At 58.0% G+C, this 16,574-nt stretch overlaps 1 protein-coding gene across 2 annotated transcripts in view; it reads right to left on the bottom strand.

The window, feature by feature from the left end:
- Window positions 1–15,444, bottom strand: part of SLC8A2 (solute carrier family 8 member A2) — a 33,200-nt gene extending 17,756 nt beyond the window's left edge. For both annotated transcript variants that reach the window (XM_070498814.1, XM_044760015.2), the window contains exons 1-4: window positions 15,288–15,444; window positions 10,398–11,088; window positions 5,269–5,933; window positions 12–434 (exon numbers count right to left, since the gene is read on the bottom strand). In XM_070498814.1, coding sequence (XP_070354915.1) covers window positions 12–434; window positions 5,269–5,933; window positions 10,398–11,072 — 1,763 coding nt within the window. In that variant the 5' untranslated portion in view covers window positions 11,073–11,088; window positions 15,288–15,444. The remainder of the gene's footprint in view (window positions 1–11; window positions 435–5,268; window positions 5,934–10,397; window positions 11,089–15,287) is intronic.
- Between the last annotated feature and the right edge of the window lie 1,130 nt (window positions 15,445–16,574).

Raw genomic sequence — 16,574 nt, forward strand, 5'->3', positions numbered from 1 at the left:
GGCGCGCTCACATGGTCTCGTCGTCGCCGAACTCGAGCTCGCCGCACGCGTCCTCGTAGTGCACGCCGCCGCCGCGCGCCGTGCCGTCCACCGTGCGGTAGGGCAGACGCACGGTGCCGCGCGCCCCCGAGCTGCGCACGACGCGCACGTCCACGGTGCCCATGCACTCGCTCACGTGCAGCAGGCGGTCCTGGAAGGAGAAGATGCCCGCGTGGTCGTCGTCCAGGATGGTGACCGTGGCCAGCAGCGGCGCCACCAGCCGCCCCTTGGGCCGCCCGCCGCCGTCGGGCTCGAACATGCCCTGCGCGTCGCCCACGCGCAGGTTCAGCAGCCGCACGAAGAAGTGCTCGTCCTCCTCGAAGATGTCGTCGTCGATGATGCCGATGCGCAGCTCCTTCTGCGTCTCGCCCGGCTTGAACACCAGCGTGCCCTCGCTGCGGCGGAGGAGGGGGGAAGACAGGGGTGAAGCTCGGTCCGCGGCTCTGGCGGTGGGGGGAGTCGGGGCGGGCTTCCCGGAGGAGGGGGCGGCGCCCCCGGAGAACTCACAAGTGTGAGGTCGGACAGGCGTGAAACAAATAATCCTGAGGGTGAATCAGGGTGGGCTTCCCGAGGGGAGGGGATTCAGAAAGGGAACAAGGCAGAGTTGGTGCCTCCCCCTATGGAACCCATCAGGGTTAGGAGGGCCTGCATTAAACAGATGATGATGGAGATGCCATCAGGGCAGGCTTCCCGGGGATAGGCTTTCCTGGGCTGGAGTGCTCCAGGCAGAGGGAACAGCCAGTGCAAAGGCCCTGAGGCACGGGCGGGCCTGGAGCTTTTGAGGACCAGCGGGGAGGCCAGTGTGGCTGCAGCGGAGGGAGCCACGGGGAGAGGGTGGGAGATGATGTCCCAGACGGAACAGGGGCAGATGTCACAGGGCCTGGGTGGGCCACAGTGAGGACCTTGGCGTTTACTCGGAGTGAGATGGGAGCCGTGGGAACAGAGGACTGGGCTCCAGATGCCCAAGAGAAGCCCAGCCCTGTGGGAGGTGCAGTGGGAACCCCAAGATTCTGGAAAGGTGTAGAAGCAGAGGACAAGACCTGGAGTGGAGGGGTAAGGGGCTCCCCGTGGCTGCAGCCCTCAGCTTGGGGAACGCGGTCCATGGTGGCCGGGGACCCCCAGAGGGTGGGCGGGCCTGCTCTAAGCCCGGCTCCCTCATCTGTAAAATGGAGCTAGTGAGGGTGTCTAGCTCCTGGCGGTGACATAAGGATTGAGTGAATCCCGAAGAAGCGCTCAACAAACTTAGCTAGTGAGATTTGCATATTAACGTTAGAATCTTAGAATCCTCAAGTTATGGGATGTTTGCAACGGCAACTGAAGGGAAAGTAGGACGAGAGATCCTAGCACCATCTTTGCCCAACTGTTAACGGATGTCACCAGTAAAGGGCCAAGCGGGTGGCAGGTGCCTCCTGGAATGATGCACCGAGGAGGACACAGCATCCTTTCCGGGGATCCCTGCCCCCGTGCATCGCCTGCAGCTGCTCATGACGATGCGTCAGACAGACCAGAGGGAGGGACGTTCTAGGAACGGGCCCGTCATCTTCGGGAGGGTCGGGCTCATGAGAGTCGTGGGAAGCCTGAGGGGTGGCTCAGACCGAAGGAGACTCAGGAGGGATGACGAGCAGACACAGCGTGTGGCTCCGGAGAGACCGGAAGAGAGGACGGGAGTGGAAACTCAACCCTAAGGGATGTTACGGGGACAATGGGGGCAGCGCAGGCCAGGACGGTAGACCGGGTGATGATGCGGATTCAGGGTTAAGTTCCCCGAGTGTGGTCATCGGACTCCGACTGTGTAGGAGAATGTCATTAGTCCTAGCAGACGCACCCTCGAATGTCTGTGGGTGGGGGGTCATGCTGTCTGCACCTCACTCTCATATGGTACTCCAATTATTAATATTATTTTTTGAAGAAGAAGAAGATTAGCCCTGAGCTAACATCTGCTGCCAATCCTCCTCTTTTTGCTGAGGAAGACTGGCCCTGAGCTAACATCCGTGCCCATCTTCCTCTACTTTATATGTGGGACGCCTACCACTGCATGGCGTGCTAAGCGGTGCCATGTCCGCACTCGGGATCCGAACCAGCGAACCCCAGGCCGCCAAAGCGGAATGTGCATACTAAACCGCTGCACCACCCGACTGGCCCTATTAATATTCTTATATATTAAAATGAGGAGGATGCAAATGGAACAAAGTACGAACAATTGGTGAATCTGGGTGAAGCTTAGGTGAGGGCTCGTCAGACTTCTTGCAGCCCTTCTGTCCGTGTGAAATTTTTCAAAATAAAAAGTTTGGGAGAAAAAGAACATGGGGATTGCAGAAACCAGGCATCAGAATCACAGAAGGCTAGACCCACAGGATTCATATTCCCACACTGGATGCACAGAATCTGAGAAGATGAAACTCGGAGAACCATCCAGTCAGAAACTGGATTGGAATACCAAAATGTGGGAATCCTGGAATTTTAGGACTTTAGATGCTTAGCATGTTAGGATCATAGAAGCTTAAGTCTGAGAATCTCGGAAGAGCTATGCTGTTTAGGGGCTTCAGAGATCATGTTTAATCTGGAGAAACTGAGGCTCACATGGCCACCCTAGCCCATGTCATACCTGTGGGCAAATTAGAAAAAGGCTTCTCTCCTTCAAGAAACATTATTTCCATGAGTCAGAAAATTGTCATAATGGACATACGAATCTACATTGGCCACTATGTGAAAAGAGCTTCCTTAGAGATAGTGCTCTTGGGCAGTGCACAACCTCAACAACTGTACATGGCAGCCCTGCCTGCCTAGACTGAGGCAAGAACTTGCCCAAGGAACACAGTCCAGGGCTAAGCTCGGACTTGAACCCAGGTGTTCTCCCTCCCAGTCCTGGAGTTCAGCTGCCTTGATAAGCGATCATGAATGTGAATGCCGACTGGGATGGAAGAGCAGGGATGGGTAGGAAGGTGTCAATGCTTCCTAGCTCTTTGGTTCCACCACCAAGCAGCACGTACTTACTCCTTCTCTTCAAGATCTGTGAAACAGAGAACTCGGCCCCCAGCAAGAGAAGGGCCAAGGATGAGGGACTGGCTGCTGCCCGATGGCAGAACCAAAGATCTGTGAACGGTTCAGCCTCAGCTTTACTCCAGGGAGAGGATGAAACGGAGGTGTGGCCGGCAGTTTAGCAGGGGAAGCTCTGCAAAGTCCCGCCAGCAACACTCTCTCTCCCGGGCTCGGCTTGATGTTGTCTCCTCAGTTCTTCCCACTCCCTGACATTTTTGCCTGTTCGCTGTCTGCTTCCTAATGGTCTTTCCCAGGAGGGTGTCAGCCACACTCGGGCGAGGATTTATATGTTTTGTTCACTGCCGGTCTCCGCTGCCCTGATCTGCTTCTGGCGCATAGTGGACACGTGATCAATGGGATTAGGATGGAAACTACAGGAGAGTCTGCACGTCACTTAACAAAATAGAGTGTGGGGCACTGATTCTTGAAAGAGTGTGGCATGGACAGAGGGACTACAAATAAGGAATCTCGCGGGCCGCATGAGGACAGAGGAGCTGTCTGACTTGTTTATTTTCTTATGTTGAGCTCCTAAAAAAAAAAAGCATTCTGGCTTTCTGATGGAACCAAAGACCTGGGGACAATGGGCCGGCCTGGTGGCGCAGCGGTTAAATTCGCACTTTCCGCTTCTCGGCGGCCCGGGGTTCACCGGTTCGCATCCCGGGTGCGGACATGGCACCGCTTGTCAAGCCATGCTGTGGTAGGCGTCCCACAGATAAAGTAGAGGAGGATGGGCACGGATGTTAGCTCAGGGCCAGTCTTCCTCAGCAAAAAGAGGATTGGCAGCCGTTAGGTCAGGGCTAATCTTCCTCAAAAATAAATAAATTAATTAAATTAAATAAAGACCTGGGGACAACGTGGCCACCGTCTCTGTCTTCTTACCCTACTTAATTTTCCCACCTCGTGCTTAGCATCCCCTGACGGTTTTACATCTTTAATAGTTCATGACCTTATTGCAACTTGAGGGTAGGGATCTCAGCTGTCTTATTCACCGCAGTATGCCCTGGCATATAATAGGTGTTCAATAAACATGCTTCCTTTAGTGATGCTGTGGCAGGGGAGGGTCCTTGTTCTCCCAAGTAACAATACACATCATGCAGCTGGAATCCGTCCAGTGCAAGAACCCACAGGTAGATAATGTACGTGGGAGGGACTGCTGTGGGCCGTGGACCTGCCACGCTCTCTGCCTTGTCCAGGCGGTGTGACACATGCCCGGGACAGCGTCTGACACAAAGCCGGCTCCCCAGAATGAATGAATCAATCAATCAATGAATGCATCCTGCAGGTCTGCTCAGGGCAGGTAAGGATGGGCGCAGGAGGGAGCCGGGTGTCACAGGACTGGGACAGGGTCTGACACAAAGCCGACTCCCCAGAACGAATGCACGCATGAATGAATGAATGCATCCTGCAGGTCTGCCCAGGGCAGGTAAGGATTGGTGCAGGAGGGAGCCGGGTGTTGCATGCCTGGGACAGGGTCTGAGGCAAAGCAGGCTCCCCAGAATGAATGCATGCATGGAGGAATGAATGCATCCTGCAGGTCTGCTCAGGGCAGGTAAGGATGGGTGCAGGAGGGAGCCGGGTGTTGCATGCCTGGGACAGGGTCTGACACAAAGCCGGCTCCCCAGAGTGAATGAATGCATGAATGAATGAATGAATGAATTCATCCTGCAGGTCTGCTCAGGGCAGGTAAGGATGGGCACAGGAGGGAGCCGGGTGTTGCATGCCTGGGACAGGGTCTGAGGCAAAGCAGGCTCCCCAGAATGAATGAATGCATGAATGAATGAATGCATCCTGCAGGTCTGCTCAGGGCAGGTAAGGATGGGTGCAGGAGGGAGCCGGGTGTCACATGCCTGGGACAGGGTCTGCCGGCAAAGCCAGCTCCCCAGACTGAATGAATGCATGAATGAATGAATGCATCCGGCAGGTCTGCTCAGGGCAGGTAAGGATGGGCGCAGGAGGGAGCCGGGTGTCACAGGACTGGGACAGGGTCTGACACAAAGCCGGCTCCCCAGAATGAATGAATGAATGAATGAATGCATCCTGCAGGTCTGCCCAGGGCAGGTAAGCATGGGCGCAGGAGGGAGCCTGGAGGCTGCGGGACATGGGAACCTGCCCCTTGCCAACAGCCGACCCCACTGCCCCGCCCCCCGCCCCGAGGGCACCGGGGACCCCCCGCCCCCCCCGGGGGCGCACCTGTACTCGTAGTCGGAGCCGGCCTTGGCCGAGCCGTCCTCCGTGCGGTAGTCCACGTAGAAGGTGCTGTTGCCCTCGCCGCCCTGGCACGTGACGGACAGCAGCACCGAGCCGCAGTTCTCCAGGCAGTGGTAGAGGCTGGGCTCGAAGAAGATGCGGCTGGCGCCGTCGTCCTCGTCCTCGCCGGGGCCCTCGGCCGGGCCGGCCCTGCGCGACGCGTCGGCCGCGTGTCTCCGCAGCACGTTGCCCGCGCCGGTCATCAGCCGCGTGGCCTGGATGCGGTAGAAGGCGCGGCTCTTCTGCTGGTGCAGCAGCGCGTAGTAGTTGGCGATGCCCACCAGCTGCTCCAGGTCCTTGTCCGGGTGCTTCTGCTTGAGGTCCTTGAGGATCTGGATGACCTCGCGGCGGCTGGCGTCCAGCTCGCGGGCCTCGGCGGGGCCTGGGCCCAGCCCGCCCAGCTCGCCCGGCGCGTCGGCGCCCACGAACGTGCCGTCCAGCTCGATGCTCTTCGGGGGGTCGCCCTCGGCGCCGATGATGATGCCGCTGCGCGGGTCGGTGCGGTAGCGCTTGTACACGTATTTGTAGAAGAGCAGGCGCTTGTCGGCCATCCAGGCGAACACCACGCACACCGGGAAGAACACGAGGGTCAGCAGCGCCTCCCACACCTGCGGGCGGGGGGCGCGCGCGCGCGCGGGTCAGGACCGCGGCGCACGGAGGGGGCGCGCACGCAGCCCGCCCGCCAGCCGCGTCCGTCCTCCCGGCCGCGGGTCCTCCGCATCCCTCTCCATCCTCGCCTGGACCCGCCCCCGCCTCTCCCCATCTCCCCCCCGCCTGGACCCCTCATTCATCCATCTCGCCCCCTTTGATCGCGCCGAGGACCACGCCCAGCTGCCCGAGCGCCGGCAGCTCGGACCACCGCGGCCACCACCGCCCAGCCAGACAGGGGACCCCCCCAGCCCCGCGCTCCCCGCCGCGCCGCCACCGGGCAGAGCCTGGGTCTCTTTCTGCCTCGCTCCTCCTCCATCATCTTTTTTTTTTTTTTCTCCCTGCTGCCCCCCATCCGAGTCCCACCCGGGATGCCTCCACTTCTCCCAACCCCACCCACCGCCCCGGGGGCTGCTCTCTGCTCAGCCCCTCCCCGAGCTCCCCCCCCCCCCCCCCCCCCCGCCAGTGCATCTGGCCCTCGCCCGGACTTGCTCCTTCCTTAGAGTTCGTGGGGTCTTTGGGGACGGGATCCTGACTCTAAAAGAGGCACAGGCTTAGCTCGTCATCACACAGACTCCTAAACCCAGTTCCGGTGTTTACACGCCACCTCCCCAAGAAAGAAGGGCGATGCCGAGTTCAGACCCGGGTTCTAGAAGAGGGATTCTCGGCCCAGCCTCTCGTCTGAGCAATGGGGACATCCCCAAGACGGAGTGAGCTTACACACCCCCGGCACTTCGCATCGCGGGTTCCTGACGCGTGGGAAACACTCGCGACGTGAATTAACATCACCATTATTATGACTACCAGCGCTCTTATCCTGGGCTCAGTGAGGTCCCCGACAGTCTGCCCACGGCTTGGCACAGGCCTGGGCCCCTACAGGCAGCATCCGCCAACTTGGCAGTTCGCCTTGCAGATATTCACGTAGAGGCTCAAATGTTACCCTTCTCCTTAAAGATAAGGAAGCAAAGATTCAAGAGTATTTGCAACCGGATGGCCCCAGAGGTGTCTTTAAAGCGAGCCTGGTAGGGAAATTATCTTTTAGGATCCGATCGATCGTGGCAACCCCTCGTCGCCCCGTGTTTACTGATGGCTGAGAGAAAAGGCAGGACTTGGAACCAGGGAAACCACACAAAGCCACCAGACAGGTGTGGGGAGCAGCCGAGTTCTCAGCATAAACTGTAAAATGAACCCTCTCGCCTTGTGTTAATTGAACGGGCCACTGTGTGTATTGTGGGGGATTCTCTCTCTCTCTTTTTTTTCTTTTTGAGGAGGATTAGCCCTGAGCTAACATCTGCTGCCAGTCCTCTTTTTTTTTTTTTTTTTTTTGCTGAGGAAGACTGGCCCTGAGCTAACATCCGTGCCCATCTTCCTCTACTTTATATGTGGGACGCCTGCCACAGCATGGTGTGCCAAGCAGTGCCATGTCCGCACCCGGGATCCGAACCGGCGAACCCCGGGCTGCCAAGAAGCGGAAGGTATGCACTAACCGCTGTGCCACCAGGCCGGTCCTGGATTCTCTCTTAATCAGAAGACAATCTCAAATGCCTAGGAGTTGTTTTCCTGCCTGCAAGTCAATAAAAGGTGATTCTAGTAGATTCGCATCTTCCTTCAAGGAAGGAATGGGTGAGTGGACGTGTCCACCCTGGGAGCTGGGTGGGACGCCTTCCCATCTCGGTGAGCAGAACGCCCCCAAGAGGGAGTATGGGACATCTCGGGGGGTTATGGGTTGCCACCATAATTGGGGGGGGGCATGTGGCCCCAGGGGGATGTCCAGCCACTTGTGGGACAGTCCCACACAATACAGAACCATGTCCCACCTGACTTTAGAACGATCTGCTGGACATTCAGGTTGGTGACAACCCTGCTTAGAATAACTGAAGTCTAGACTCAGCTCTGCTTTAAGTATCTATGAAGCATTTTCCTGGATGGTTTAAGATATGCCAGAGAGGGGCCGTCCAGGTGGCGCAGCGGTTAAGTGCACACGTTCTGTTTTAGCGGCCTGGAGTTCGCCGGTTCGGTTCCCGGGTGCAGACATGGCACCACTTGTCAAGCCATGCTGTGGCAGGCGTCCCACATAGAAAGTAGAGGAAGATGGGCACAGATGTTAGCTCAGGGCCAGGCTTCCTCAGCAAAAAGAGGAGGATTGGCAGCAGAGGTTAGCTCAGGGCTAATCTTCCTCAAAAAAAAAAAAAAACATGCCAAAGACACTCATTTTTAATCTCGTGGCTACCTGCTCCTCTGCTGGACTCCTTCCATGGAAGGGTTTCTGGTCTTTCTCTTAAAGCCAAGCTTGTTCATTACGCTGAGGTGCTCGTGTCTGGCTCCCTCGTCATGACTTTTAACGTGGTGCTGCCTGAGCATCTGCATGTGGAAATGCAGCCTGTTCTATTCGAGATGCCTTTATATCAAGTTCGGGCATTGGACTGACTTTTTGGGGAAGCTAACTGCACAGGCACGTTCGTTAATGGGAAGACCAGCTCAAATTTACTCTGTTCCAGGCTCGCTATTCCAAGCCCTTCCGCACGTAGCAATTCACTTGGTCCTCAGAGCAGCCCTCTCAAGTCGGGACTGTGATGACCCCCACACGACAGGGGAGGACACTGAGGCACAGAGCAGGCAAGGAACTTGCCCAAGGTCACACAGCTAGGAAGCAGCAGAGGTGGGATTTGAACCCAGACCTCCAGCTCCAGGGTCCCCGCACCAAACTTGGAGGCTGTATTATGGAAGAATGTTCCATGAGCAGCGTAAAAGGATGTAACAAAATATCTGTTACAAATGGGGAACACTGGGTATGAGGGTCAGGAGGCGTTGGTCTAGTCCAACCCCTTCCATGGTTCAGATGTGGAAACGGCACCTGCAGAGGAAAGCTGGGGGCAGACCCAGCTTCTCACTCTCCCTGTTCACTGCATCTGGGAGGGATTGGCAGCATCTTTATTCCGTGCCAGTCCTTTCCTGAAAATGTCTCCTAATTCTGGCGTCCAGGTTCCTCCCTAAGGGGTCCTCTGTGGCTGCTTCTCCACCCACAGCTCCTTCTTAGGGGGAACTCTCTCCTCCACCCCCATCCCTACCCCACCTCTCGCCCGTGGGGTCTAAACTTCTTTTTCACAGTTTTAGCGTAAATTCTCATCAAAGACGATTTTGAAAACTGAAGCCAGGAGACCATCCTTTTTAACAGCACCCGAGAACTGCCTGACGCATCGTTCTGTACTTTTCGCTGTGGCAGCCAGGAAACTCAGAACGACAGTCATGAGTCAATCGCAGCAACTGTCTTGTCTCCCCGTGCCCTCCCTGGGCCACTGTCTCCCCCTTTCCTCACTGTCCTTTCTGACCCCTCAGTGCTGCCTTTAGAGCATCTGCAAAGATCCTTCCTAGAAAGAAACTGGCAAAACCTTACCGATATGCATGAATGAATTATACACGCGTGTGAATGGATCCTGGGCAGCCGAAAGTAAATTATGCATGTGTGTGAAGGAATTAGGCCAGGCCCATAAATAAATTATGCAAATGTAGGGACTGCGGGAAATAAATTAGGCAAATGTTTTAAAGGCAGCAGTATGCCAGTTAAGACACTGGACAAATGAGAGGCAAACGATGATGTGAATGTGGATGTAAATGATGCAGCTGTGGGGCTAAATTTTGTCTCGCTATTGGAATAAATTAGGCAAAGCAGTCTTTGCCGTGGACCGGGTTTCTACCTGTGTTGGATTGGATGTGAGTATGAATTACACTGACGCGGCATAAATTATCCTAACGTCAGAAGTCAATTATGAATAATGAATGAATTATGCAAACCACGATGACATATCTGGCAAATACAGAGCTCGATGCTGCAGATGTGGGGCTGGATCTAGACAAGCTCATGGATAAATTATGCAGATTGCACCAAGTTACCCGAGCCAATTAGCACCATCAGAAAACACAAGGCTGGATTATGCAAGCGTAGCATGAATTATGCAAATGGAGAATGTTTTATTGCAAAATTGGGAATAAATTATGCAAAAGACAGGGAGCGTAAGAAAACATGTGGACATATCTAGCTAGACTGTGAACGTGCAGCGTGCGCAACACAGATCACAGGGACTGTGTTAGCACTCGTGGCACCCTGGTGACAGTTAAAAGGTGCCCCTTCTGGATGGGTATATTGCCAAACAGCACCCCCTCTGGGCAGATGAGCCCTTTCCAGAGTCTGCAGCACCATCCAGACATGGCTTAAGAGCACCCGCTGGACTCCAGCCCTGACTTGCCTTCTCCAGGCCAATGCCCTTGTGCAGTGTGTGACCTGCACAACCATACCTGGCAGCCCCCTCAGATGTAAGCACGCATTTCTGCAAATATACGAATCGACTCTCCAAGCCCAGGGAGCCACCCCTCTGGATTGTGCAGACACACATGCATCAAGGAGGCGTCCATGGGTCCTTGCTCACCTGGACCACACCTGGGGAAAAGACGGCCAAGATGAGATAAAGCCAGACGTAAGCAAAGATACTCCAGGAGGCGGTGACAAAGAAGACCCTCAGGTGCTTGATCTTGCGGCTCTCGCCGGCCGGGATGACGTAGATACACACGGCGATGACCACAAACATGTTGAAGGCCGCGCTGCCCACGATGGTGCCGGGGCCCAGCTCACCCGCCTGGAAGTTGTGGCCGCAGACCTCGATGACTGACAGGAGGATCTCGGGCGCCGAGGAGCCCAGGGCCATGAGCGTGAGGTTGGACACCGTCTCGTTCCAGATGCGGACGGTGCCCACGCTGGTCTCGCCGTTGGCCTTGGTGATGGTGATCTCCTTTTCCTTTGACGTGATGACCTCGATGGATGCCATGAAGCGGTCAGCGATGATGGACACGCCCAGGAACATGTAGACCATGGCCACAAAGTAGACCACGGCCCGGGCCGCCTTGTCACCCAGCGACGGGTCGTCGGGCTCCCAAACGGGGAGCAGGACCCCCGGCTGGCAGCGGTTGGAGCCCTGGCAGCCCCCTGTGCTGGTGTCGCTGTCGTTGGCGGGGGGAGGTGGCAGGGAGGGGGTCGGGGTGGCCGCCCCCGAGCACGGGGGAGCCCCCAGGAGGAGCGCAAACCCCACCAAGGCCAGGGGAGCCATGGAGGGTGGTGGGGTCCTGCGGGGGAGGAGGAAGTCTGGGTCAGGAGGGCAAACCACTGCCTGTCACACAGGAGAAGGGGAGTGGGGACAGGACTAACAGAGGGAGAGACAGAGATGCAGAGACACAGAGAGCTCCAGATAGAGACCAAGAGAGAAAGACACAGAAAGATCAAGACAGAAGGACCCTCCCGCGATGCTGATGGGAGTGTAAATTGCTCTGAGCAATTCAGAAAACTACAACTGAACAGCACGCCTCCTAGGACTCAGCAATTCCGCTCCCAGGTATGGACCCGAGAGGAACAGGTCATGCATCTCCCCAAAGACACATACGAGAATGTTCATCGCAGCTTTATTCATACAGGTTCCCATCCTGAAACGACCCAGATGCCTATCAGCAATAAAATGCAGAAGGCTCTATGGAGTATAACATGGTGGAATATTACACAGCACTGAAAAGGGAGTAAGCTACTGACACGCTCAACAACACAGACGAATCTCACAGACATACAAGGGATGAATGAAGCCAGGCACAAAAGAACACCGACTGAATAATTGAGTGTGGGAGGCAAGGGGCTGGAGGCCCTGAATTCATTAGGTGACTCTTAATGGCTTCCACCTCGAAACCCTCAGAGGGCGCCTGCTCGGCATTTGGGCAGGGGTGTCTGTCCGTCTGCCTGTCACAGGTGTGGTTGGGGAGGGGCTCCTGGAGAGTCTCTCACTCGCATATTTCCTCACAGTGGTGGCAAGTGTCTCTCTCCAGTATCCCCGGGTCTCTGTGAGGCATTCAATTCTGAGTGGCTGTGACATAGGAGGCCCCGTGTTGCTTTTCTTGGCCGGTTTGTGGGCGTGGGGTCTCTAGGGTTTCACTACTTCTCTTCTTGCCTCTGGTCCTGGCTCTGAGTGGCTATTTCTGTGCCCTGTCTAGGTTTTCTTTAAAAACACAAATCAGCTCACGTCCCCCCTCTGCTCACAACCCTCCATGGCTCCCATCTCAGGGACAGGACCAAAGTCCTCTCCCTGGCCCAGAAGCTCTCGCACGATTTGGCCCCCCGGTTCCCTGTCTGGCCTCTTCAGTCTCCCTGTCCCCCTGGCTCACTTGGCCCCAGCCCCCAGACCTCCTTGCTCTTCCTCACACACCAGACCGGTTCGTGCCTCAGGGTCTTTGCACCTGCTGTTCCCCCTTCCTGGGACACTCTTCCTCACACATCCACTCCCTCTCTTCCTTCAGGCCTCCACGCAGAGGTCACCTTCCCTGACCACCCTATTCCAAAGACTCCATCCCCCCTCTCAGGGGGCCCAGCCACTTCACAGATGAGAGGACCAACCCTCAGAGAGGTTAAATGACTTGCCCATCCTCCCCCTGCCGTTGCTGTCGTAACCCAGTAGCCTATAAAAGGGGGACTGAGGAAGGCAGGGAGGGGTCCTCGGAGGGTCCGCCCTCCCTGACCTCTCTCTTGGGCGGCCTCCCTTCTCCCAGGAACTTCCACCTCTGTCTGAAAAGTTCTTCTCAGAGTCTAACCCACAGCCTTGCTCCCAAAACACACCCACATACGCACGCACGGTCTGGGAGCTGGCTCCTCCGGGGGAGGGAGGCAGAATGTTGGCAGAACTTCCCTGAGAGGGAGCGTGTGTGCACGCGTGTGCGTGTGTGTGTGTGTGTGTGTGTGTGTGTGTGTGTGTCTGTAGGCGGGGGAGAGGGGTGATCCTTAAAGGGCCACTGCACCATTAGCCCCCTTGGCGAGGCCCCTAATGATACATCTAATTAGCAGCCCCCTAATTAGCAACAACTGAGGCATAATTACAAACCCACCAGGATCCCAAGCAAAGACTCACGCTCTCTTCCCCCTCCTTCCTCCCCAGCTTTCAGGAGAAACCAGGGCCACCTGGGAGTCAAGAATTCAGCTAAAGCCTGGAACTCCTCTCCCAGAAGGGCCGTGGCCTGGGACGTCCAGCCGGCGGGTGTTCCCGTCCCTGCCCTCCTGGCCCAGGGGCCGGGCGACTCAGCCTCATTCAGTCCCTTTTCCTGCAAAACCTGGTTTCCTCTCACTGAGGCCTTAGCGGAGGGGCGGCCAGGAAGAGAAAGCACTAGATAAATATTTGTGGAATGAATGGCCAAGAGGTCTGAGCCCTGTCACAGGGGACAGCTGCGCGCCCTCTGCTCGAGCCTCCTGCCTCTGCTGCATGCGTGCTCCCCGGGCAGCCCCGGAAACCTGATCTGGGTTTAGATTGGAGGGGCAGAAGGATCAGGTTGAGGCCGGGGTGGGAGCGGGGAGGGAGGGCAGCCGGCGGCGGGGGCCAGCTCTCCCCACCCTCGTGGGCCACCGGCCAGCTGGGTCAGTGGTGTGAGCCCCAGTTCTGCCTCCCGCGCCTCCTGGGGCCTCGGAGACCTGATGCGTAGAGTCTGGCCTGCCGGGTGGGACCCCCTCCGTCCTGTCCCTCACCGTGGACAGGGGTGATGGTTTGGGGTGGGCAGGGGGTGCCTGACGCCCCTTGGAGGAATGCGGGAGGTGGGGTCAGGGGCCTCTAATTCTAAACACGCACACTCACTGCCAGAGTGAGCTAGGCTCTCCCACCACCATGCAAAGTCCCAGCTTGGGGATCCCACACACACACACACACATATAGGCTATGATACACCAGCGGGTAAACTGAGGCCCGGAGCAGGAAAGAGCTTGGCCAAGTCCTGCAGCTTCCAGTCAGGGGCGGAGCAGAAACGGAAACTCAAGGTGTGGGACTCCCAACCTGGTGCTCTGTTTAGCCCACCTGGAGCCCCACGCGGGCACCCAAGGACCTCACCCCGTCACCGCGTGGGCTCACACCTCTGCCCTTGCCACTCCCTCCCGCACACCTTCTCTGGGGCCCCCTCCCCTCCGGGAAGGAAGAGGATGTGCTGGCCAGGGACCTCTAGACTCAGAAGGACCCTCTCAGAACCCCCAAGGGGTGGTGGAGACGCTTCTGAGATCCATCCCCACGGAGAGACAGGTCTGAGGCTGGCACGCCATGAGAGGGATGGAGGCGAGACTGCTGGAAGGACCGGCCTGGCCCAACCCAGTACCTCCTGCTGGGTCTGGAGTAGGAAAGGCGCCTAGTGATTGTCAAAAGGATGAATGAGGCAAGAGATGGACACCCGGCAAAAGAGGGATGCAAGTTAGGCTGCAGGCAGGACTGGCTCGGGCTCTCGGAAGAGGAGTGGGGAGGCTGGATTGAAGGGAGCCTGGCTCACCCTCCCTTACGAAGCGTCCAGGTTAGGCTGCCCACAGGACTGGTCTCAGGTTGCCAGAAACCAGGCAGGGGAGGGGAGAGGAGCCCTCTCCTCAGGGGAGGGGTGGGGCGGATGCCAGCCCGGAGGGGGGAGGGAGCTCGGCTGAGGAAGGCAGAGGAGTTTGGGGGACTCCGCGCCTTCTCGGGGAGCCCACTCTGCGGGGGGGATCTTCTTCCTCCAGGTGCCCCCCCGCCCCCCGCCAAGGGGCGGAGACAAAGGTGTGTAGGAGGAGAGTTAAGCGGCTCCCAGGGAGAGGAAGAGAAGAGGAAAGGGAGAAACAGGGACCAGATGCCTGGAGACAGAGATGGGGATGAGAGGGAGACGGGGTAGCGGGGAGAGAGGGAGACGCACGCGGAGATGGGAAGAGACGGAGACCCGGGAAAGCCGAGGCCCTGGAGAGACGGAGACAGACCCAGAGATGGCGAGAGAGGAAGGCAGAGGGAAGCCTCGCACGGAGAGACCCAGAACAGACCCAGGCGCAGAGACAGACAGAGAGACGAAGACGGGAGGGAGAGACCGAGAGACACGGGGAGAGACAGGGGAGAGGGACTCCGAGAGGCAGCCAGACTCCGCAGGACAGAGACCCCCGAACCGGGTGGAGAGACGGAGACGAGACCCAGACACAGGAAGACGGGGGCGGAGGGAGAGAACGCGAGAGGGGGGCTGCCCCGGACGGGGTGGGGTGTTCTCGCCCCCTCGGAGCCCAGGAGGCACCCCCTTCCCCAGCCAGCCATGCTCCCGGGGACGCAGGAGGCTGAGGATGTCGGCTGCTGCTGGCGCCCCCCGCCCCAGGAAGGGCCCTGGTCTCTGCACCCGGGATATGCAGCCCCCTGGTCCCCCCAAGAATCGAGCTCAGGGAAGAGCCGCTCGGGCGCCTCAGAGGCCCCCCCCCCCCCAGCCCGCCTAGGGTAACACCGTCCTTCCCCCACGCCGCCTCACTGGGGGTCTCTTACCTGCAGCTACAGCCTGGAGCAGGTCCCCCCAGCACTGGGCTGGCCGTGGTGGGCGACTCTGCCCGACAGAGAGAAAGAGAGGGAGAGGGAGAGAGGGAGAGAGAAAGAGAGAGAAGCTGGAGACTGAGAGGAAGAGCCAGGGAGGAGGGGAGGGAGAGGGGATGGAGGGAGGAGAGGAGGAGGGGGGAGGGACACGGGGGAGGGGGAGTCTGCGAGAGAGGAAGGAGGAGGGAAGGGGGAGAGCGCTGGGAGGGAGGAGGAGGAGCCAGCGAGAGAGGGGAGGCGGGCCGGAGGCGGGGGCGGGGCCTGGAGAGAGGCGGGGCGGGAGGAGGGGGGAGGAGGGAGCCCGGGCCACCCGCCCACCCTCCGGGTTCAGCACCACCGGCGAGGGACAGCGGCGGAGGGCGCTCGCGCGCACGTGTGTGCCGCGTGTGTGCGCGCGCGCGCGTGTTTTCCGGGGATGGTCATTCAGAGGCATCCCCCCCAGCACACACAGTCTCTGATCCATAAAAGGGCCAAAGATGCAAAAACAGCTACAAATAGTTCCAGGCTCACAGAACTGAGGGGAGGGCGAGGATGTGGAGCCAGAGTCAGATCCGAATTCACACCGGCAGACACACCCTTACAAAGCAAGCCGGAAACAACCTCAAAGGCACCCACTGATAATAGTAACAGCGGCCATGCCTATGTCCCTTACCACACGCCAGGCACTGCTGTAAAATTTTTTCTAAGTGCTTGACGCACGTTGACACAACCAATCCTCATGACAGCCCTTTGAGGTAGATGCTATTAGCCCCTAATTTTACAGATGGGGAAACTGAGGCAGAGTGGTGAAGTGGGCCTTCAAGCTCTACACTCTGAGGTGCTATATACTACACGCTGTCCTGGGCTGGGGAGCTGGCAAGAAGTCACGAAGCAGACAACAGAGGACCAGGGGCCAGCCCAGACGCTGAAGACAGACTTGAGCCCTGAAGTGGACACACACACACACACACACACACACACACACTCACCTCCCCAGGGTGCACACATGTCCCAGACCCACATCATCACTAAATTCACCCCCAGATCCCACCCCAGGGTCCCACTCCCACCCAGGATGGGAGATGATGGAGCGCCCCCACCCCCAGCAGGCAGTGGGGGGGACCCTGCCTGTGCCAAGAGTCCGTACCCACCGCCAGGCCTGGCTGGACACCCTCGGCCGGCTGCCAGGAGGGGAGGGACACGGTCCAGCTCCCTGCAATTTCCCACGCTGGAGCCTGGTTCTGGGAGATGGATGAAGACAGG

The sequence above is a fragment of the Equus asinus genome, chromosome 26, assembly GCF_041296235.1.
Source record: "Equus asinus isolate D_3611 breed Donkey chromosome 26, EquAss-T2T_v2, whole genome shotgun sequence".
NCBI lineage: Eukaryota > Metazoa > Chordata > Mammalia > Perissodactyla > Equidae > Equus > Equus asinus.